Here is a 21,958-nt window from a genome sequence, read left to right on the forward strand (position 1 = left end):
AGGTTAGTTTCACTGTGCGTAGAGAGAACAATGCTCAATACCAATCATTGGAGTCTGTGGCACCCACCAAATGTTGTTTTAATTTTATAGACAACCGGGACTAATTGTATTGTCCTTTTATGCATTTGCATCCGCATGAGGTTCTTCTTATGGATTGAACAGCGTTTCATTATATTGTCCTTTTTATATTGTGCTACCACATGCATAGACATGCATATTACTCTACTACTGCTGTTCTGTGTGAGAATGCTATCTTCATTCTCTGTGAGAATGAAGATAGCAGATTTGTTTTCTCTTCATGTCTACTATGAGCTGAATGACGGTTATTAATTTCTCTGCCATATCTGCAGTCACCGCAGGGAGCGTAGGCGGGGACAGCGGGCACGGGTCCAGCCAGACCGATGCCTATGACGAGCTGTTCCACCTGCCCAGCACGGCTGACCTGGAGCCTCTGGACAGTGATCAAGAGGAGGCCGTGAACAAGGTCGGTTTTGATAGGGCAGCATTATTTTATTTTTGTGTTGTTTTTTTCTATGTAAGAGGTCATATTAAACCCTTGGGAAGGTTTCTGACTGTTTCCTAGGTTTTTGGTGCGTTCCAAGCACAGCGTTGCATTTGTGTAAGGCGTGATCAAAATCCGTTAGCTGGAAGTGGTGGTTTCCGCCATCTGTCTGGCGAACGGAGATGAGGCGAGGAATGGGACCTAGGGTCACCTTCAACCTTCACCTTTCCGTCTGTCCACTTTATACATCTTAATAAACAAATGAATCATTCTCCTTTTTTATAAATAAATCTGATGATGTTGTTAAGCTGCTGTTTAGAGGATTGAATTCAAAGAAATGTATTTGATTATTAGAGTCGTGGAATGAATAACACAAACACAGTTTAAACTTAAATTTGAAATATGGTTGTGTCAGAGAGATCCTTCTCTCAAGAGCATATTCCCCCTCAAAGGGTTAGGGTTAGGGTTTCTTAAGCATGCTCAAGCTCCCATGTTGCTATGGTTACTTGTAGCGAGAGATCAGAGAGACTAGCCATTACGTCACCATCAAAAAGATTTATGGTGATGATCAAACGACTTCCACAGAGGTATCCAGTTGGACCACACAGTGAATAAAATGAATGGACACCCCGGGCAATATAGACCTGATTATACCGCCGTGGTGAAGATGAACCTAATATAGCTTTCTGACCTACCCCACACAACCTGTCCCGAGGGCATTTCCAAGCGTTAAATCCCAGCAGGCCGTCTCTGTGCAGTAAGGTGACCATCCTCTTCAAGTCGGACATGGGCTGTATACACTCCATCTTGCAAATTGGGCATTGGCTTTTTACTGCATCTTTTTTACAGGATCATAAAGTTTTATTCCACTGTCCTCTGGCAAGTGAAATGCTTCTTTATAGCACGTATTGTGCACTTATAGTGATTTGTACTCATTTGCCCTTACTTCCACTAACCATCCCTGACTTTCTAAGCTGTTAAATGATTATTGCAATGATAACAATAAATATACTGTACATATGTCTAAGAATTGCTTTTCAATCCATCCCTGAACTGTGACGAGTCTCATGTTCCACATCCTCGTCATTAATCCAAACCCGTTCAATCTGTGGCCCCCACACGTCCCGCCAGGTGATCGACCTGTCCCAGTACAGCCCCACCTTCTTCGGACCCGAGCACGCCCAGGTGCTGTCCAATCACCTGATCCACTCCAGCCTGCCGGGCCTCACCAGCATGGAGCAGATGTCCCTCATGGCGCTGGCAGACACCATCGCCACCACCAGCACCGACCTGCGGGACAGCCACAATCGCAAAGGTACAGCTGCTGCTGAGCCCGCTGACAGGGCCCATAGACAGGGCCCATTGACAGGGCCTATCGAGCCCATCGACTATGTCGATGGGCTTCCCTGTTCTATTGATCTCTTTTCAGATGCCAAGTGTGTGTGTGCGTGTGTGTGGGGGGGGGGGATAACTGTTTCAGTTGAATAAAATTGAGACGTGTCCATGGTAAAACAGAGTCCTCCTCTGAAAGCCACCCGGTTTCTGTTTCCGTGGTGAGAGTATGCTGTGAATATGAACTAACTTGTGTTGCCTTGCTCTGTGTTTTAAAAACCTACAAAGAGCAGAAAAGAGCAACCAGTACATTGATCATGGCTGTGCCAGCAGCTGTATAGTTAGTTCAGCCTTCATTTTTATTTGTTGTTGCGTTACTCACTGGAGAAACTGGCAGCTCAAAATAAAAATAATTGAGTTGTTTGAGACGTGTTCTCTCATACTTTGCCCAACCCCGCCCCCCGAAAGTCACCATGTGCTGTGTAAAATAAATCCTGCTATATTTTCTGCAAGCCCACTTTGAGTTAGAGCAGCTTGGCCATGAGTTTACATGACAGCAGGTGAGCACCAGCAGGCATTGAGGTTCTCTTTCATTTCCCTTCCAGGTGGAGAGACCCTGGATGATTGTGGACTGAGGTTCCTGCTGGCTGTAAGACTGCATACCTTCCTCTCTACCTCTCTTCCTCCTGCACATAGGGCCCAGCTGCTACGGCAAGGTATGTTCATGAAAATAGGTCATTGTAATGGATACTGTTTCGGCAAACAGGAACCATGCTCTTGGGCACCCACAGTGCTGATCCAGGCTATTTTTTATTTTAATACCATTAAAGCATCAGGTGGATTTTCTCATTTTCTCATAAATGCCCTTGTAGTGCAGGATCTTCTGTGTTATGGGGGGCTTGACGCCAGTGTTCACTGAGTTACAACAGTCTTTTTTCTTTTTTCGTACACTTTAATTTCCTATACGACCACTTCACGGTCATTATGCTGTCCGTGTGACCGCCAACTCAACGACTCCAAACCTTCTGAACCACCAAGGCTTCAAAACTAAAAGGAGCAAAAAACAAGGAAACTCAATGTGTTGTTGTCTGCACTGTCAATAACCTGAGGCCTCTAGCGTCGTGTGACCGCTGCAATGTTCTGCCCCTGCTGCTCCCCAGGCCTGTCCACGTGCCACTACGCCTGGGCCTTCCACTCGGAGGCGGAGGAGGAGCTGCTGAACATGCTGCCTGCCCACCAGAGAGGGGAGCCCAGCTGGACCGAGCTGCGCTCCATGGGCCTGGGCTGGTGGCTCCGCAGCACCAATAAGCTGCGCAGGTGTATCGAGAAGGTACGGGAGAAGAGCATGAGCGAACACGGGGAATGCGATGTATTAAGAGGTCATGCTTTGTTGTTACCGTTAAGCCGCGGGGCACGACTGGCCACCACATTCTATTTGGATTGCGCTACTCCATTGAATATAAATGTCCATTAAAGCAGGGCAATTTTCGATTTTGCTGATGCGGTGCGAAACGACACACTTGTTTCTGCGCTTGCAGTTCTCTGAAATGACCTATAAAATTGTAACTTCCACTTTGGACGAAACTGGGCCGCGCTTTGAAGACGTTGCGCTGAAATCTTAACTGCTCTCTTTTTTCTTTTCTTTTTTTCATCTGTCAGGTTGCGAAGGCTTCCTTTCAAAGAAACAACGATCCCTTGGATGCTGCCATTTTCTACCTTGCCATGAAGAAGAAGGCGGTGGTCTGGGGACTGTACAGGCAAGCACAATGCATCGGCGATGGGAGACACGGGCTTAAACATTCCCTTGGATTAATGTGTAATCCAAGGGAACACACACACACACACACACACACACACACACACACACACACACACACACACACACACACACACACACACACACACACACACACACACACACACACCCCTAGCGAGATCAATGCTGTCAGATGGGGATGACTAATGACATCCGCTCTGTTGTTTTAAATGTGCCGACTCCCTATCCGCAGGTCTCAAAACAACCCCAAGATGACAGACTTCTTCAGCAATAACTTCAACGAGGACCGGTGGAGGAAGGCAGCATTGAAGAATGCCTTCTCTCTGCTGGGAAAGCAGCGGTTCCAACACTCTGCCGCCTTCTTCCTGCTTGCTGGTTCCCTCAAGGATGCTGTGGAGGTAAAGCAATTTCCATGGGCAGGAGTTTTCTCTCTCTCTTGGCAGTGAGTGGCACTCTCGGAAAGTCGATCCCTCTCTCGTTGGTAGGCAGTCTAATTGATATGCAGTTCACACACTAAAGGGTTGCACCTCTGCTTACCACCTGCTGTGTGTTCCCCTTGCATCGCTGGCTTCTTTCCACACTTCTTTCCTTAGGGAAATGTTTAAACTGTCCTCAAACGTTTGGAAAAACCTACTCACTCTACTCACTCTACTCACTTGGAACTATGGCGTTATCTTTCAAGTGTTTATACATTTGGAATAAAACGGATGAACAAAGCGGTGTTAAATCAGTCAGCTGAAACATTTGAAATGTCCTCTCCGTCCAGGTGTGTGTAGAGAAGATGCAGGACCTACAGCTGGCCCTGGTCATCTCCAGACTGTATGAGTCTGAGTTCGGGACGGCCCCCACCTACAAAAAGATCCTCCAGAGGCACATCTTGGGACAAGACAAACAGGCGAGTCGAATCGTGCCTCGTACACACCAATTATATATTTATGACTTCAGGAAGCACAATGATGATTCCTCAAGGAAATGAATCACAGGACTGTGTTGAAACCTCATAGCAACGATAACTATAAATAACTAGGAGATCAGATTTGTCAGGCAGAAAAAAAAAAGATGAAGACTGTCTCATGAGAGCAGAATGTTTTGAAGAGTGGTGTAATAACCGTAGTGTTTGGTTGATTCTCAGATCGAGGCCCACCCAGACCCCTTCCTCTGCAGCATGGCTCACTGGGTGCTGGAGGACTACAGCAGCGCTCTGGAGACTCTCCTCCAGCAGCCTGCTGCCGACCCTGGGAGCCCTGAAATCGCATCGGAGACCAGTAGGTCTCTCTCTCGCTCTCTCCCTCTCGGTCTCTCTAGAATACACTTTATTTATCCCTGAGGGGGAATCTGCAAGGGTCACGCACACAGTCAATCCCACAACCTCACAGAGACATGTGCAATACATCAGATTCCAAGAGGGCTTGATCATAGCTCAATATACAACAGACAAATAATAGACTTAAAGCGCCCACTATATCTCTTCCTCTCTATATCTCTCTATCTCTCTATATTTTTCTATCTCATGCTCTTTTTATCTCTTTTTCACACTCTCTATCTTCATCTCTCGCCTTCTAGCCTTACCTCCATTTCTGTCTATATCTCTCTACCTCTTACCATCTAATATCTCTATTCCTATATTCTACACTCTCTATCTCTGTCCGTCTTGAATGTCTGCCCCTTGATCCGCACTCTCCAGGCCCCTCCTCCACGTCTCCGTGCAACCCCGAAGTGTTCAACTTCTACACCTACCTCCGCACGCACCCGCTCCTCCTGCGGCGCCACCTGGGATCCTCGGACAAGGCCAAGGTGGGCCTGACCACGGAGGGGCGCCGGGCCGACTCCATCAGCCTGGTGGAGCGCCGGCTGTTCTTCACCGCCGCCCACGCACACCTGCAGGCCGGCTGCCCCATGCTGGCCCTGGAGGTGCTCTCCAAGATGCCCAAGGTTCACAAACGCTCCAGCCCGCTCCGACAGGACGGCGGCAGCGGCGGGACCGCCACCCCGACAGGAGCCAGCGACAGCGGGAAAGAACTGGACTGGTCTCAGCCGGTTTTAAACGGGTACGAGTCGCACGGCGGCAGCCTGTCCAACAGCCGGTCGGAATCGGTGCTCAGCTTCGACTGGAGTCAGCCTTCGCTGACGCAGCCCGACGAAGCCCTGGAGATCAAGTGGGAGAGCGACAAGGAGGAGGACGACGACGACGAAGACGCCAGCGATAAGAGCGGCACAGCGGGCAACCGCAGCGTGTTCCAGAGCGCAAACGACTCGGAGTCGCCGCTCACCGAGGCGTCGGCGGCGGAGGACGGCGACGACTTCCTGGCGCCGGCGGACGACATCTCGGCGGCCCAGCTGAAGTTCCACGCGTGTCTGAAGATCCTGACCAACGAGCTGCGGACTCTGTCCACAGGCTACGAGCTGGACGGGGGGAAGCTGCGCTACCAGCTCTGCCAGTGGCTGGAGAAAGAGGTAACGATCGTGGTCTCAAACCGAACAAGCGCCATTATCCAGTTAACCGACCTGCCCTATATAACGGCCCAAAGTGGCCATGGTGGTTGTTTTTTTTTGCCCCTACATTTTCTCTCCTCTTCTCTCTGTTTGATACTTTATTTCTAACTAAAGTTACAGAAATGCTTTGTCCTCTCTGCGGTAGTCATTGTTGTATCACATCTAAACTAACTGCAATTACATCCTTGGCTTATTTATGCATTTTTCTTCCTTAATGGTTGATGGGGAGGAACTTCTACATTATGTTAAAAGTGACTTCTGTTGCCCAGTACACACATTCAAGGAAAACTTTAGATGTTCGAATAAGCATAGTGACGGATTCTGCCAAACCAAAATAAAATTGTCTCCTGTGCGTTTGGTAGACCGACAAGTCATTGTTGGCAGGAAGCACTTTCGCTTTTGGCCGTTTCAGTCGGAATTGTAATATTTGGACCGTGTCCCTTTCTTATTCATTTGTGCCTTTCCAGGTGGTGGCTCTTCAGCATTGCTGCAGCTACAGGCCCTGTCTCACAGAGCTGGCCGTCCCAGGCGTCCCAGGCTTGGACCCTGGGTCTGGAACAGCAGAAGACCAGCAGGTGGGTGCTGCTGTCTATCATGCTGGTAGACGGATATACCGGATAAGGAAATATGCCTCTCACGCAAGCCCAAATGTCTTCCTTCTTGCTCTGTTGGACTCAATTTGTTGTTTTTTTTACTCCTGGGCCCTGAGCTTAAAGAGTTTCTCCATTCCCTTGCATTTGAACATTTTACCGATGTCATGATATTAATGATCAGATTTGTGATCAGGGCGTCATTGTAAAAGAGAGCTTGCTCTCAATTGGCTTCCCTGAATAAATAAAGGTTTGAAATTGAAATGAAATGAAATGAAGCATGCCTCTTTTGCTCATAAAGAATTATGGTTCAACTCACTTTACCATGCTCATTTGATGACAAACTATGGGTTGAATATAGAAATGTCAGTGGAAATATCACAACCAAAAACGGCAACGAATGTTGTCCGAGCTGAGTGATGTGGGTATGTGCTCTGCAGGTGGGGAGCCCGTGTGGCCAGAGCCAGCGTAGCAGGCGGCTGTGGCTGCAGACCAACCAGCCCCTGCTCCGGATGTTCCTGAGCTACTGCAGCCTCCACGGCTCTCACGGTGGAGGACTGGCCTCCGTACGCATGGAGCTCATCCTGCTGCTGCAGGAGTCTCACCAGGTCAGTCGGTGCATGGAGACGTACGGGGCGGCCGGACCCCGTAGCTGTCGACTTGGACTTCCTGTTCAGAGTCAGAGGCGTAACGCGACCTGACACCATGCCCCCAGCGTTGGCTCTGAGTCAACCCCTGTCCTGACACAATTTACACAGTAACCCAGTTAAGCAGCTTAAAGCTTAACAAGCATACTATATATCCATCCATATGCTCTTGCCTACCACCCTCCACACTGAAAAATAATCTCACCAGCAACACTTTAAAACCCCCACAACACCAACAACCATGACATCGCGACAACCCATTCATTGTGTAGAGCGAGGCGTGTATTGTCTTGGCAGCACAGTATTAAAAGGCTGAACACACACAGTCCTCTGGGAGCCTGTCCTCAATGAAAGCGGAGATCATGTGACGCATACAGGGTTGTGTATTTGTTCACCGGGAAGGGCTAACTCACACACCTGAAGCAATTGGCTGACATGTTGTACTGATTGCTCACTTCTCTGCAGGCCAGACTGAGTTTGCTGGCTGCCGCAGTGGTTATCACTTCTGCCTCACAGCGAGAGCCTTGGTTCAAACCCTGGGGAGAGGGTGGGACCCTTTCTGTGTGGAGTTTGTATGTTCTCCCCGTGTTCACTGGGATTCCCTCCGGGTGTTCCAGTTTCCTCCCACACTAAAACACGACCATGTTAGGTTAATACTACTGCCGGTGCCCTTGACCTAGGCACTAGGCAGCAGACCTGAAGTTGGTCCCCGGGCACTGCACTGCGGCTGCCCACTACTCCTAGCGCTGCGTTCAATGCAGAGATTTCATTTTGTGTATTGTACTTGTGCAATGACAAACAAAGAGTCTTCTTACTCTTAACACTCCGGGGGAAATTCTGAGCAGACAAACAAGATAGAATTTGGGTGGCATGGGAACAACAAGTCATACAAAGGCCATCTGGGAATAGGGCTATTGTATAACCGAGACTGCAGGTTTTTCTGGTTGTTTTTGAGGGATGCTGTGTTGGCCATTTGCTGGAGGCCTTTATGTTCCAGGAACATGAGTGTGTGCACCTTCATAGTATGGGTGGCCCCAGTGTGAATAAAAGCTTGAATCCTGGCAGTGTTCAGTTGAGCTAGACATGATCATCCCAATGCTTTGTATTGTATATATTATGTTTATTATTTTCAATGTATTTGGCCAATGAGGGAATGTTGATGGGTATTGCATGGTAATACTTCTCTATTAATACTACTTAGGTAGGTATACATACGACTGTAAATGTTGGCAGAGCAATGTATTCATGTGTTTTACTATTTTTTACTTTCTTGGATGACCACTACATGCTGACACACAATGTCATCTTCCTAGCTCTTATAAACGACTTGCATTTCTATTCCACAGGACGATTCCATCCAATCGCCCGTGGCTCCCTGCCCACCACCCGCCTCCATTCCACTCCTATTGGCTTGCACAGCCAATGCCAAGACGGTGGTAGCCAATCCCATTGTGCACCTGACCAACCTGGCCCACGACATCTTACACACCATTACCTCCCTAGACTCCCCTCCACACCCCGACGTAGTCAACAACGAGGTGAGATTCTGAAATCCCCACTGAGAAATTCACCCTGTTCATCCATTACCCCCCAGGGTACTTGTTAGGATTGTTAGCCAGTTAGCGAACCATGGAAATTCCCATTACCATTTACTCATTATTTATTCTGATGAAAACAGATGGCCATTCCACATCTGAGAAACTTTAAAATGTTTCTCAGTATGTTTTTAAGGTGAAGCAGAACAACTTCTGTAAAATACCAGTAAACAGAACATTTGTTTTCTATTGGTACATTGCCTTCTTCAGTATATTTTAAAGAAAGTGAGGCCCTTTTCCGATGCATATATGGTTTTGTCCCATCTGTTTTCTTAGATTTACGTGATGCACACTCTGGCTGCCTCGCTGTCTGCCTGCATTTATCAATGTCTCTGTGATGGACACTACAGGTGAGCCTCATCCAACACTCTCTACCATAGGAGACTGTATCCGTAGTCTAGATCTCAAAAGTTTATTTAAGGACAACGTCCCTTGCAGTTTAAGTCGCACTTAAACTGCGTCACACTGTTCATTAACTTTTAAACACAAATTATTGCTCAAACTGTGCACTTATCCTTATTTCAGTTTGCATCAGACTTGCTATTCATGCATTTCCTGAATAAAATTGCGGTTGCTGGATTTAGCATGCTTTGGGGTAGAATCGATTAGAAATGTAGTAGTGGGCGGCCATGGAAACCATGGCCGCAATCTCATCGATCAAAGCGTAATCTATCTTTTACCAGGTTCTGGGCAAGCGATTTAATGCATTCCACAGTTGACAGTTGTGCAAGTCAACAGAATTTTCCACAAGCCTGAAATGCCTCTTCAGTCCTGTCAGAATTCCTCTAGTTTTATGCATTAACTTAAACTCTTGCTCGACCGAACCGTAACCCTAAGAGCCCCAGAGGCCCCAGAAGTGGAACTGCCTGTGACTGCATGCCGTATGTGTCAAACGGGGGAGAAGCGATGATTTGGAGTGGTTGTTTCCTATTCAGAGTACAAACCCAACTGGTTGTACTTTATAGAGCACTCTCTGGCCTAGTCACACTTCCTGTCAGTCACAAAGAGGTGATTTTGAAGAAGTTTGTCATTGACGTCTTTTTGGTTTGTTTACTTGCGTTAATATACCCTCCACGTTGGCGGGCGGTCACAGACACACACAAGCGTGCACACTCAAGGAGGTTGCAAATCTCGTCCTTTTCGGGGTTTTGAAGACTAAATTTAAAAAGCTATTTATAATTGAACACCCTCTTTGTAATGGTAATTAACATGAGAGTGTGCAGTCACAGTGTATCACCATACTCGTTGAATGAAACTAAAGTGTGTGTGTGTGTGTGTGTGTGTGTGTGTGTGTGTGTGTGTGTGTGTGTGTGTGTGTGTGTGTGTGTGTGTGTGTGTGTGTGTGTGTGTGTGTGTTGAAGTGGAATGAGTCGACGTCTTTAATAGAGTGTACGCCACATGGGTCATGTATAATACCTGAGCTGTCATTTTGATCCACATACCACTCAATGTCTCGGTGTGTGATCACCGCATGCCTCTGATAAAATGTTAATCGACACTTATGAACAGCAGCCAACGTTGAACGATTCTTTCTAGACACAGAGCTGAAAGCATCCGAAGACCCCGTCAAGGTGTCTCCCTAGTGGAGCGTTTGGCAATTGGATGTGACGGGAGGAGGGTAGGCATAGCATCCAAGGCGTCGTCCTCCTTGGAGAGAGCCATTCCTCTTGACTTGTGAATTCCCTCTGACAAGGCAATTGGTTCTGTGGCAGACTCTTTGACGCAAACTTATTGGCTGCGGGAGAGAAGCGTGCTGCGCCCTCTCCAGTGAGTTGCTCGGCATAGATGATTCCCTGTGAATTCAGCTCCCAACCTACAGCCAACCCACATCCATTTTGTGTCGGTCGCACTTTGATCTTTGGTTGTTGGAAGATGGCGCTGGCGCCCTGCACTCCTCACCTGCAGTCGCATCGCTACCGTGTAGAACATAGGGGTGGGCGATATGACCTAACATTTTTAGCACTGTATTTTTTTCCATTTTTGCGGTGATGGTTTTATATCACGGTATTACAAAAATAGTTTTACCTCTTTCCACTCTATTGGCAATGTAGCAGTACTTATCTTAAGAAAGACAGAAGAAGCCTTCCCCATAATGTGAGTTAATTAGTCAATTTAGTGTGATTCATTAATTCAGTCATATAAGTACCAGCCATTCTGTTCTTTTGAGTTAAGTGAACTATAGCTTAGCAATGTGGATCTAGTAAAGAATAAGGAAAGGAAAAAGACAGTTTATAACATTTACTGCTGTTTTATTAATTTAACTTTTTTTCACAGACTGAAATGCAAGGGGGCACATCATTTGTGATGGAACATAACACAAATGTACCCACAAGAAAGAAACTACAACATATAACATTATGCACATTACTTGCTTAAAATACCACTGAGCCAGTTATTTTTCTATAAGTGGCAATCCCTCTCCACCAGGGGGCTTCAGAATAGTAAAGTGCTACACAAGAACCTGTCAACATGTGCTTGAAGGCTAAGAAATAATAAAATAAATATTAAATGTACGGAATACAGAAATATGCAATTAAATAAAATACACTGAAAAAGTTGTAAGTGCAATGGAACAAACATGGTGTAGCTTTGGCTTAAATTTCCTCAAACCCATCCAAACCCCAGGCAGACAGGGCTTCCTGCAACCCATTTGCTATTATGTCTCCAGTGTGATCGTCGGGGAAAAATGAGGTCTGGAGGCACCTGCTGCACAGATTCCAATCTTCATCAATATAGTGTATTGTCAGGCTGATGTACGGCTCAGTTGTCCGGCTGGACCAAAAGTCCGCTGTTGTGGAGAAGAATTTGATATTGCAAATCTCCTTCAGAACTTTCTCCCGACACTCCACGTATAGGTCCGGCAGACACTTCTGGCTTATATACTTCAGACTGGGAAGTTCGTAACGTGGGACCAAAACACGAAGCAAATTTCTAAACCCATCTCTCTCCACTACTTGAATCAGCACCATGTCCATGGCGATATGATGCGCAAGTGCCCTTGTTATTTCCTTCCACTTTCCGCTGCTTTTATCATGAGGCACGCCAGCAGTGAACGAAGCCTGGAGTGACGCCTGTTGTGTTGTCTTCCGACGTGCTCCGCTGGCACAGCTGCCGGTTGAGCTACTGCTTTTGGCCCTTATTACTTCCTCGTACTCACGGGCATGCATGCTTTTAAAATGGTGAAACAAACTGGTGTTGCCACCTTTGGCTAAAACAACACGACGGCATACCTTGCACAATATCGTAGTTTGCGCTTTGTCTGCTGATTTATATCCGAACCAGCTCCAAATCACAGAAGTAGCTCCTTTTTTAGGAACCAACTTTTCTGTCTCGGTCACTCCACTCCGTTCAGATGTCGTACTCATTTTATTGAATAAATTCTGTTTTATCCTCGTAACAGTAGACATTTGTTATTGTTTACTTAGCACAGTGACCTTGTGGGTAACGTAACGTCCTGTCCTGTGCATAATCAGTGTAGGTTTGTAATGATAGTTCATTAGTGTTGTGGCCATGGACGTTTTATAAAAAGTCTGTGCGCACGTTATATTTCTTTCTCCGTATGTGGTCTAAACCAAAACGTGTGGGTTTTTATGACGTCATGACGGTATTGCAAACTACATATCGGGCAGAACGTGACACCGGTGGCGGTGACGTTACCGGTATACCGCCCACCCCTAGTAGAACATGACTCTTTCATGTATCGCAGGAATGTGAGTCAATTTGTGCGTCGCAGATTGTTTTTCCGTTGGTTTGATAGAGAATTGTCGAGAACAAAGCTTTAACATTTTAACAGTGTCACACATTGCATATTCTTCCTTTTTTCCAAATTGAAGAATTTACCACAGACGCTTCCTTTTTTTTCCTCCTTTTGTTTCCCACTAATTGAGTCTGTTTTGTTTGGCTCCATTTTGTCTGCACTCAGTCAAATGAACCAGTTCACGGGCATCGTGTACCAGAGCGTGCTGCTGTCTCAGAGGCAGCCCGGGAGGACCGTCAGCATGGACGAGGCGGTGCAGCCCAACACCACTCCTGCTCAGTGGCCAGGTAAATCAGGTCTCACCCCGTCACCTCTAACCCTTCTTAATCAGATCACGCATCGTCTCACATGTGTGTTGAGCTGAAATCACTGTTGGTCTGGGTTTACACACGCACTCTGTATCAATGGATAGTTTTGAGATCTACCTCTTTTTAAAAAAAAATTCATACTCCTTTCGTAATGAGGGAATATGATTTTGTTATTGTACAGAGAGCAAGATGAAGATGCAGGGAGAAGGTGTGATCACCTGGAAAATTATTTCTTAAAAATAATAAGCTCCCCGGAGCATCTGACGTGATAACAAGCCCATATGAAAACCGCTATTGTGAAGCAACTCATTCCGGTATTTTTGGAGCAAAAAGACTGAAATTGGGTGGGCAACTGGAGAGATAATGGAACATGTGTTTTGGCTGTACCAGGGTGGTATCTAAAATGTGGGTCTTTGTCCCCAAAATGAGCAGTTAGTTAGCCATCTACAATGACACGGTTGATCACAGTAAATCTCTTTCCAGGGACCACTTGGATGGAGGATACTGTGCACATATGCACAGATATTAAAACGGTTCTGTGGCGTTTTACAATCTGCGCACACTGATACCCTGTGTGCCGCTTGAATCCCCCATGGCTCACTGAAAATGATTCATCAGAAAAAGCTAATGTTTCCATCCGTCGCAATCTCAATTAAAATGGGCTTCAGAAAAGCAGTTGGGAAATCAAGGCAGGAACACACAGCTGTGACGGTTTTATTTGGCCAGCGACAATGATGGAAAATGTCCCCTTGCCTTGTGAGCAGGTGATTGCAGGTGGCTTTACAGCGCTCATTGGGAAACGCTTAAATCTGCTGGTGGATTGCACCGCAGATCCCACTCAAAGGGTACTTTTTTATAGGTCTCCAACGTGTCTGGTTCTCACAAGACCCATCACTGGCTTCGACTTACCCTGCACTCCGTCCCACTTCATTCCCCTTTCTCCTGGTTCCCATCCCTCCTCCTCCTCCTCCTCTTCCCCGCTGTGCTCTTCTCTTGTCAGGCATCGCCTCTCTGATCCGCCTGCTGAGCTCCGCAGGAGAGGAGAGCCAGCCGGGTCTGGGCGTGCTGCTCTGCGAGATCCTCACCGCCGTCTACCTCAGCCTGTTCGTCCACGGCCTCGCCACTCACTCCTGCAACGAGCTGTTCCGCATCGTAGCGCACCCCCTCAACAGCAGGCTGTGGGTGGCTGTGTTCGGGGGAGGGGTCAAGACCCCCGTCATCGAGAGGCTCAACGGACCGCAGGCCTTCTCCCCGCCAGGTGCCGTGTGTGTGTGTGTGTGTGTGTGTGTGTGTGTGTGTGTGTGTGTGTGTGTGTGTGTGTGTGTGTGTGTGTGTGTGTGTGTGTGTGTGTGTGTGTGTGTGTGTGTGTGTGTGTGTGTGTGTGTGTGTGTGTGTCATAGTCAGCAGGGGTTTTTAGGTCCTAAGTCAAGGTCCGGTCCTGTAGAGAGAAGGCCTGATGTAACTTTATGGTTAACAATGAAACCACTTGAAACTGTAGCTGGTTTTGCCTGTATTGCGGAAACTGAACTGACTGGTGCATTAGCCCAACACAAATCTGCCGTTTCCAGAAGCAAATCTTTTTATGTACTTTTTTTTTTTTCTCTCTTTTTCTGCATAAATAACACTTCTGAAAGCTTTCAAACATGCAAAGAGTGATAGTGATGAGGCATATGTGGATGGATGGGACGCAAGTTTAAATCTACGGTTAAAGATTATTCTGTGCAATGACTTTAGATTCGCCTTCCAATGAGGGCCAAGAAAGGAAGTCCAGTCGCTTCAGGATGATGTCGTCGCGCAACAGCTCCAAGGAAGAGGCGGGGCTACAGAGGGAGGGGTCAGCCAGCCCAGCCAGCCTCAGATCCCCATCCGTAGTGGAGCGGGAAGCAGCCTCCATCTTCAAAGAACGCTTTGTCCCACCCGAGCTTAGCATTTGGGACTACCTTATTGCCAAGGTGACTACAAGGAAAATATAACCACACCGCCTTTACCTCTTGAATAAGATTATCAACACATTTAGCTGAATGTACCAAGACTCTCTTGTCTTTTGACACAAGAAGTTGACGGTAGTAACGTGTAAAGTATTCAAAGAGCCAAATCAATGTTGGTCAGCCATAACAAATGGAGAATTCTGGCTGCTGTACGTTTGGAAACCCTTCATCATCCTCATCAGAGGCTTGTACTTCTCTGTCACCTATGTTGTGGCTCCAATAGCCCCACCTCCCACCATCTGAGGACCGGGACGAGTACGACTCAGAGGACAGTCACAACAGCCAGGACGAAGATGACGATGACGAGGACTATGAGGACGTCTTCGACCCCAACTCCCCCTTGAGAGAGCACTCCAACAACAACTCCTACAGGTAACGACTGGTGTGATGCAATGTTAACTCAAACTCCATTTACTTATTTGAATAGAGTTTATAGCTTTACTTTAGACCCTTTTTTTTAGAGAAAGAAGAGCTTTCCGTCCAGCTAAGGGTGACCCTGCTACAGGGCATGCCAATTTTTTTGACACAAAATGCTTAAATATGGACAGAAAACACTTGAGTGGATTCTAGAAGGAAACACGTAGAATGTGGCTTGACGGTCCCTTGTTCACCTCCTGATTTACAATGGATCTCCTGTCCCTCTAGCTGGTGTCTGATGCGTCTGGCAATGGTGCAACTGGTTGTGGTCAACCTAAAGTCCTTCTACCCTATGGCCGGACATGACCTAATAGGTAAGGACCAGACAACCGTCTACACAAAGCCCTTGTTGGCATAGCAGATGGGCTGCGACGCGTGGTTGTAATTTGAATGTTCTTGATTGCATCAAAGCTCAAAGTCAATCACCGTCATGTAAATGAACATTAAATAATTTCACTGCCAAGCTAAACATGGCTGATTGAGGGCTGTGGCTGAGGATTATTTTGACGGTCGATTAATCTGACAATTAGTAAATCAGATTTATTAATGATTAGTAAATTTGATTTACTAATCATCCTAATTGATTCATCGTTTGACTTTCAAATGAAAACATATAATTTTTGGCTGGTTGAAGACATTGAACATGGCACATGAAGGGGTCGGTAGTTCTTAGTGAAATCTTTTTAATAAAGACTCACTCCTGACAGTGGCTTTCCACAGTGGCTTTAGTTTCAAATCAATATGAGGTGAAATAAAAATCGTTCCTTCTCATCTCACTTTCATTCATAAAAATACCTAATGTAATGGCTTTTCAATGGGCAGTACTTTCGTATTGTGTGATGAATGCTGAAAGCCCAACCCTGACGGTGGAAGATTTATTTTATTTTATTTTATTTTTTGCTTTTATTTTTTGTCATTCACAGCAAAGCAGGTTATTTTGTCGCCAAGAAGATGTTCAGGCCTTGTTACCCCATTGACCTACATCAGAGACGTCTTTCAACTCCTTTTCAATGCGTTCTCAGTGCTCTCACAAAGATTTAAGTTAACGCGTTCACCAAAATGTTTTGGGAAAATGTAACAAATGTAAAAAACAGCATAATAATACAGATGTTCATTATCTACGACTGAAAGTGTTAAAAGCCTAAACCAATAGCCAACATTCTCCCATCCTCCATTCCAAACCAAACCCCATCTGTTTACTGTAGGATACGGATGTGTTTATGCATGATTGATTGAGTTTCCCTCATTTCATCTCATGGCCATGATATTTCGCATAGGATATAGTGGCAGTTCCCAGACTGTAAATAGTCTGGGAACTGCCACTATATCCTATCCTATCCTAACACCTTCATGCCCTCTAGCTGCCAGGCTTAGCCCACCTTCAAATGTTGTTTGTCAATGTCAAACAACCTGGTCGTTATTTGACTACCTATAATAGACTGCTTGGGGTTATTTTTCAGTAAATTGGGGTGAATGGTTTTGTTTACTTACATTACACTGCTGATCGGATCACATCGGGGCGCGTTGACCACCGGGTGTGGACACCTTTCGCCGTATCGGATCTTGCTCACGTTATCTGCTGTGGCCCCTCGCACACCTCGTGGTCAGTCGCACATTTAAATCCGATTTCCGAGTGGTTGTGTGGACGGCGGTTCTGGGCACGATGGTGGAGAGATAAGTGGCTATAGGTGCTGCTACACACCCCGACAAACACAGAGCTAGTTCTCATTTGAAATAAAGGGGCTATGTATAATCAGGGCCGGAGTACTTGCTGAATACATAATATTGCATTTCTTTCTTTATTTTTTTACAAGGTTGTTTTGTGAGAGCACTGCAATCAGTATTTTATTTTAGGTTTATTCTCCAAGCAGCTTTGTGGTTGTGTCACTCTTAACAACTCTTGTAATGGGGGTTCTCTGTTCGTATGTCCGTGCCTCCTTTTGTGTCCATGCATGCGTGCACACCTGAAGCGTCGCCTCTTTGTGCTCCGCGTTTAGATCTGCCCGTGGGCTCCCCGCTGTGCCACGCGGCGCTGAAGACCCTGCAGTGCTGGGAGCAGGTGCTGCAGAAGAGACTGGAGCTCTTCGGAGGCCCGCCCTCCAAGTACATCGTCAACTTCTCCCAGGAGGACACGGCCGCCCCTGGGCCTGCCCTCCTCAGACACAAGGCTCTGTTTGAACCCTCCAACACGCCATTCAGGTATACACCACAGTGTCGTTTGTAGTGTAGCGCCCCACAAAAGGCAATGTACGGACTATATCAACCTTTGTGGGGTGCTGCCTCCTTTTAAAAAACCCAATGTACGCATTTTAAAGTGGAAATATAAAAAATGTAATGGTGAGCACATAAGCTCATAAAGTATTGATTCGGTCTGCCGTAGCATTGATGCTGGTGATAGATCCCCATTGCTCTATTAGTTATTATTCATCGGAGGTCTAGAAAACAGTAACCGATCGAAACAACTGCTGGCTGAACTCGGTTTAATTCGAGTTTAATAAGAGTGCAGTTTGTCCCATTCTTACCAGTGCCTTGAGGGGCTTGTCTCTCAACTGTTCCCAAAGCAATCTTCTAAAGTACAGTAATGCACTTTATGAGATTGCATCAGACTTTTTGCACATTCCCTCAGAGCAAGGAGACAAATGTTAACATAATACGCTGTGGTTTTGGTGTGATTGTAGCATGCTGTCGGTAGCAGATATCCCGACTGCCGAGCTGCCGCCGTCCCTCCGGGTCCCACTTTAAACCCGCCTCTAAGCCCAAGCGGCCCGTTCTAATCTACTACCATACCATAGTGTAGTGCTTTCATTAGGAATTACTGTGGAACGGCAGGGTGTGTTTGATGTGTCTCGCCCTTTAGCAGCAGATATCCTCTTAACCCCCCCCCCCCCCCACTCCTCGTAGGCCTAAATCCCTGTAGAATAAAGAAAGCTTGACCGAAATGTATGTATGTATTTATTAATTTTATATATATTTTATTGCCGGCTCAAATCCATATGCACGCTCTCTGCCCCCAGCTCTGCGCACCACTCTGCACTGCCGGTGAAGCGGCTGTGGCAGTTCCTGGTGAAGCAGGACTACGTCCAGGACACCTTCATCAGGAACATCTTCACCAAGAAACGAGGGCCCAACGAGGTACGAAGGGTCGGCGTTGCGCACTAGCCTTGCTGCATGGGTCGTCTATGGGAGAGGCTAGCTGTAGTACTTCCAAAAACAACTATATAGTAACACTATTGGCTTAATCCACAACTCACTTTCGCTGTATCTGCCAAACCAATGGACAGCAACACATTTCACCATGTTGCATTGATGGAGTCAAATGTGCATGTTTGTTAGGCATGCGTGCCTGCATGTATTAGTTTATATTAGTTTAGTCTCTTTCCTTCAACTAATCACCTTGTCCATCATGTGTTGTGTCCCTGTGTGTGGTGGTGTGTGTGTGTGTGTGTGTATGGTCTGCACTGTTGCTTTACTAACCTCTTAAGTCGGTTGAGGAGCAGACTGACAATATGAAATGCACCGGGTTGGACGAGGTGATATCCAATCAGGTACTGCTTACTAATATGGCATGGAGGGGTCAATGCAGTAAGAAATCTGGCGGAAAAAGGCAGAACGTTTTTGGGGCTTTTCGGACAATTTCACAGTTTGATTTCCGAACTGTTTATGAATGTAGATGTCCAAACTGTTGGCGGAAGAATGGCGGAATTTGTTTTTAGTTGTTTTTTTTGGCTTAATTAGACTTAAATGTAGGAAACAAAACAAAGGAGTCAGTGAAATAAAAAAGTAACAAATATGCTGCTCTTACAAAATCTTAGTCTTGATGGAAATGTGCGTCATCCAGTCGTGTCAACTGAGCCGAACACCCAGTAGGTGAGCTACACGTACTGTATGTCTATGTCTATGTTCCGGTGGAACAATGAGTAGGTCATGATTTATGCACACTAGTGGCCGTCACCGTTGTGGGTCAGTGCCAAGTGGGCTTGGAACTTTGTGTTCGTGTTAGCCATGTAAATTAATCTTACATTGCGCCATCTTGATTATGCATCTCAGGCTGAAGCTGAACGCCCACAAAGCCATACATGTCTCTCTCTCTCACTGTCTCTCTCTCACTCACCATCGCCCACCCTCCCTCAGTCTGTGTCTCTCTGCATCCCTCTGTCTCGCTCTACGTCTCCCACCACGTCTCCCACCCTTCCAAACTACCCCGTTTTACACTTGGCTCGTTGTTAATTAACCCGGGTCTCCCAGAGGACCGACTACGAAGCTGAATGGTTTCTGATTAACCAGCCCAACGCTGTCGCACTAAATCTGTATTCCACGGGGATTATGTGTTCTGTGGAAATGGGAAACCGCCATATTTAGCCTTCTTTAATGTGGAGTTTGACTTCATTCCTTACGACACACAAAGGCGCAGCCCCTTTCCCCTTGAATAGGTCGACGGCCGACATAATTCACAGCATTAGAACGTATCGTCCCTAAACATCATGTGATACAGGCCTGCGTGCATCTCGTAGGATTTTGTGTTCTGTTTAGCTGTAGGCGGTATCTTTGTGAGTTGGTTGCTTTTTTAAGTTGACTGCACATGCTGAATTACGCCACGCTTTATGCACCACTCCTGCGTGTGCCACATCTAGATAAACACAGCGCAAAACAGGTCTCCTACTTGGACTTTAACTAGGACTTGTGTTGGTGAGGTTGTAAGACCAATGCAGAAGGTCATCTGTATCTTTTACATGGACTTTGACTAGGACATGTGTTGGTGAGGTTGTAAGACCAATGCAGAAGGTCATCTGTATCTTTTACATGGACTTTGACTAGGACATGTGTTGGTGAGGTTGTAAGACCAATGCAGAAGGTCATCTGTATCTTTTACATGGACTTTGACTAGGACATGTGTTTGTGAGGTTGTAAGAACAATGCAGAAGGTCATCTTTATATTTTACATGGACTTTAACTAGGACTTGTGTTGGTGAAGTTCCAAGACCAATGCAGCAGGTCAGGGGGTGATGATGATGTGTGTTGCCTTGCAGATGGAGACAGACTCGAGCTCCGCTGTAGGAAAAGCCCGGATCATCCACAAAGAGTCTGACATTATCACAGCCTTCGCCATCAATAAGGTAAGGTGCCTGTTGAGCAGCCAACTAACCTCACCAACGCTAATATTGAAACGCTCACATTCCATCATAAATGCCCCAAATTGTACATTGAACACCAAGACCTAGGTTAAAACTCATTTTTATATATGTAATGTAAAATATGGGGTGTGTTTTTTTATTTTTTTATTTTTTATTTTGTAGTACAAAATATTTATGCAATCATGCAATTACACTCAAAGTCGTTTATTTAGTAAAAGCATAGGCACTGGGTTATCACACAAACCTACACACACACACCCCTCAGGTCACTATTTACTGCGGTGAACTGGATGACCGCAGTCATAAAGTGAGTGGGGAGAATATGTCGTATCTTCCCTCCCAGGCGTCAACAAAGTGTGTGTGTGTGTGTGTGTGTGTGTGTGTGTGTTTTTTCTCTCTCTCCGTCTCCTCCCATGTGTGTCCTTTTACTGTCCACTCATGTCATTCATAACCTCTATGTGTGTGTCTCAGGCCAATCGGAACTGTCTGGTCATGGCCTCGACCCATGACATTCAGGAGCTGGACGTGTCTTCCATCTTGGCGACGCAGATCCTGACCTGGATCGATGACGATGTCGAGCCGGAGGCCAAGAGGCAAGTGAAACACCCATGTGCACGTTTTTGTCTGTGTGCGCGTGTGTGTGTGTGTTTATGGTAGCGCATAAATTAATGCTGATACGAAACACCACTACTTTGTATTGGAAATGATCATTGTTTGTGTGAGACATGCTGGAGGGGGGCTCCAATGTGTGTACATGCCCACGGGACGGATAGATGTTTTTCTTGCCAGTAAAAAACGAAAGCCAAAAAACCTGAACCATGTTAGACATTTCCACTGGAAGAAATCTTGGCACCAGTCTTTTTTTCTTATTTCCAATATCCCCCACTGACTGTAGCAATGTTTCCTCCTGCTCACAAGTATGTGTGCTTAGAACTTGTGCTGCTGCTGCCCAGAAGCAAACTCAACAAAGTCGTGCTGTTGCTATGTTCCTCGGAACCCATTTGCACCATTCATTCGGCCATAACATTCAGAGTTTTGTCCAAATAATATTTTGTGCAGATGCAACACTTTTGTGCAGATGCAAAAATCGTCTTTGCCCCTATTTTAAAACAAACATTTGACAAAACAAATTCACGTCAATGGTCCTTTTGTCTCTTTTCAGTACGTGCGGAGATGATTTCCTCGTCGTCCAGTCCCGTGACGACTTCGGAACGCTCCACGGCACCACGCCGTACACCCACAGTTCCCCCGGCACGCCCATCAACATGCCCTGGCTGGGAGGCGTGCAGACGGGCAGGGGAGCAGCCGTGGTGAGCCTCCCTCCCTCCGCCTCCCCTCTGGAGCTGTGGATGTCTTCAGTCTCTCTGTATATCTCTCTGCTCCGCAGCCACCCTTCAGTTCATAGGGAATTCCCTTGCTT

At 46.4% G+C, this 21,958-nt stretch overlaps 1 protein-coding gene across 1 annotated transcript in view; it reads left to right on the plus strand.

Annotated features, from left to right (window-relative positions):
- The window catches only part of dmxl1 (Dmx like 1), a 45,738-nt gene that overhangs the window by 18,022 nt on the left and 5,758 nt on the right, over positions 1 to 21,958 (plus strand). The window contains exons 20-43 of the mRNA XM_084468596.1: positions 1 to 2; positions 351 to 484; positions 1,634 to 1,817; positions 2,440 to 2,550; positions 2,995 to 3,164; positions 3,494 to 3,591; positions 3,844 to 4,009; positions 4,378 to 4,506; positions 4,744 to 4,876; positions 5,296 to 6,065; positions 6,572 to 6,679; positions 7,135 to 7,302; positions 8,688 to 8,879; positions 9,213 to 9,286; positions 12,859 to 12,980; positions 14,002 to 14,259; positions 14,736 to 14,953; positions 15,213 to 15,361; positions 15,635 to 15,720; positions 17,404 to 17,605; positions 18,421 to 18,538; positions 20,434 to 20,520; positions 21,010 to 21,131; positions 21,701 to 21,848. The exon at positions 1 to 2 is cut by the window's left edge and continues 257 nt beyond it. Coding sequence (XP_084324722.1) covers positions 1 to 2; positions 351 to 484; positions 1,634 to 1,817; positions 2,440 to 2,550; positions 2,995 to 3,164; positions 3,494 to 3,591; positions 3,844 to 4,009; positions 4,378 to 4,506; positions 4,744 to 4,876; positions 5,296 to 6,065; positions 6,572 to 6,679; positions 7,135 to 7,302; positions 8,688 to 8,879; positions 9,213 to 9,286; positions 12,859 to 12,980; positions 14,002 to 14,259; positions 14,736 to 14,953; positions 15,213 to 15,361; positions 15,635 to 15,720; positions 17,404 to 17,605; positions 18,421 to 18,538; positions 20,434 to 20,520; positions 21,010 to 21,131; positions 21,701 to 21,848 — 3,949 coding nt within the window. The remainder of the gene's footprint in view (positions 3 to 350; positions 485 to 1,633; positions 1,818 to 2,439; positions 2,551 to 2,994; positions 3,165 to 3,493; positions 3,592 to 3,843; positions 4,010 to 4,377; positions 4,507 to 4,743; positions 4,877 to 5,295; positions 6,066 to 6,571; positions 6,680 to 7,134; positions 7,303 to 8,687; positions 8,880 to 9,212; positions 9,287 to 12,858; positions 12,981 to 14,001; positions 14,260 to 14,735; positions 14,954 to 15,212; positions 15,362 to 15,634; positions 15,721 to 17,403; positions 17,606 to 18,420; positions 18,539 to 20,433; positions 20,521 to 21,009; positions 21,132 to 21,700; positions 21,849 to 21,958) is intronic.

This window comes from Micromesistius poutassou (assembly GCF_964030765.1).
Source record: "Micromesistius poutassou genome assembly, chromosome: 5".
Classification (NCBI taxonomy): Eukaryota; Metazoa; Chordata; class Actinopteri; order Gadiformes; family Gadidae; genus Micromesistius; species Micromesistius poutassou.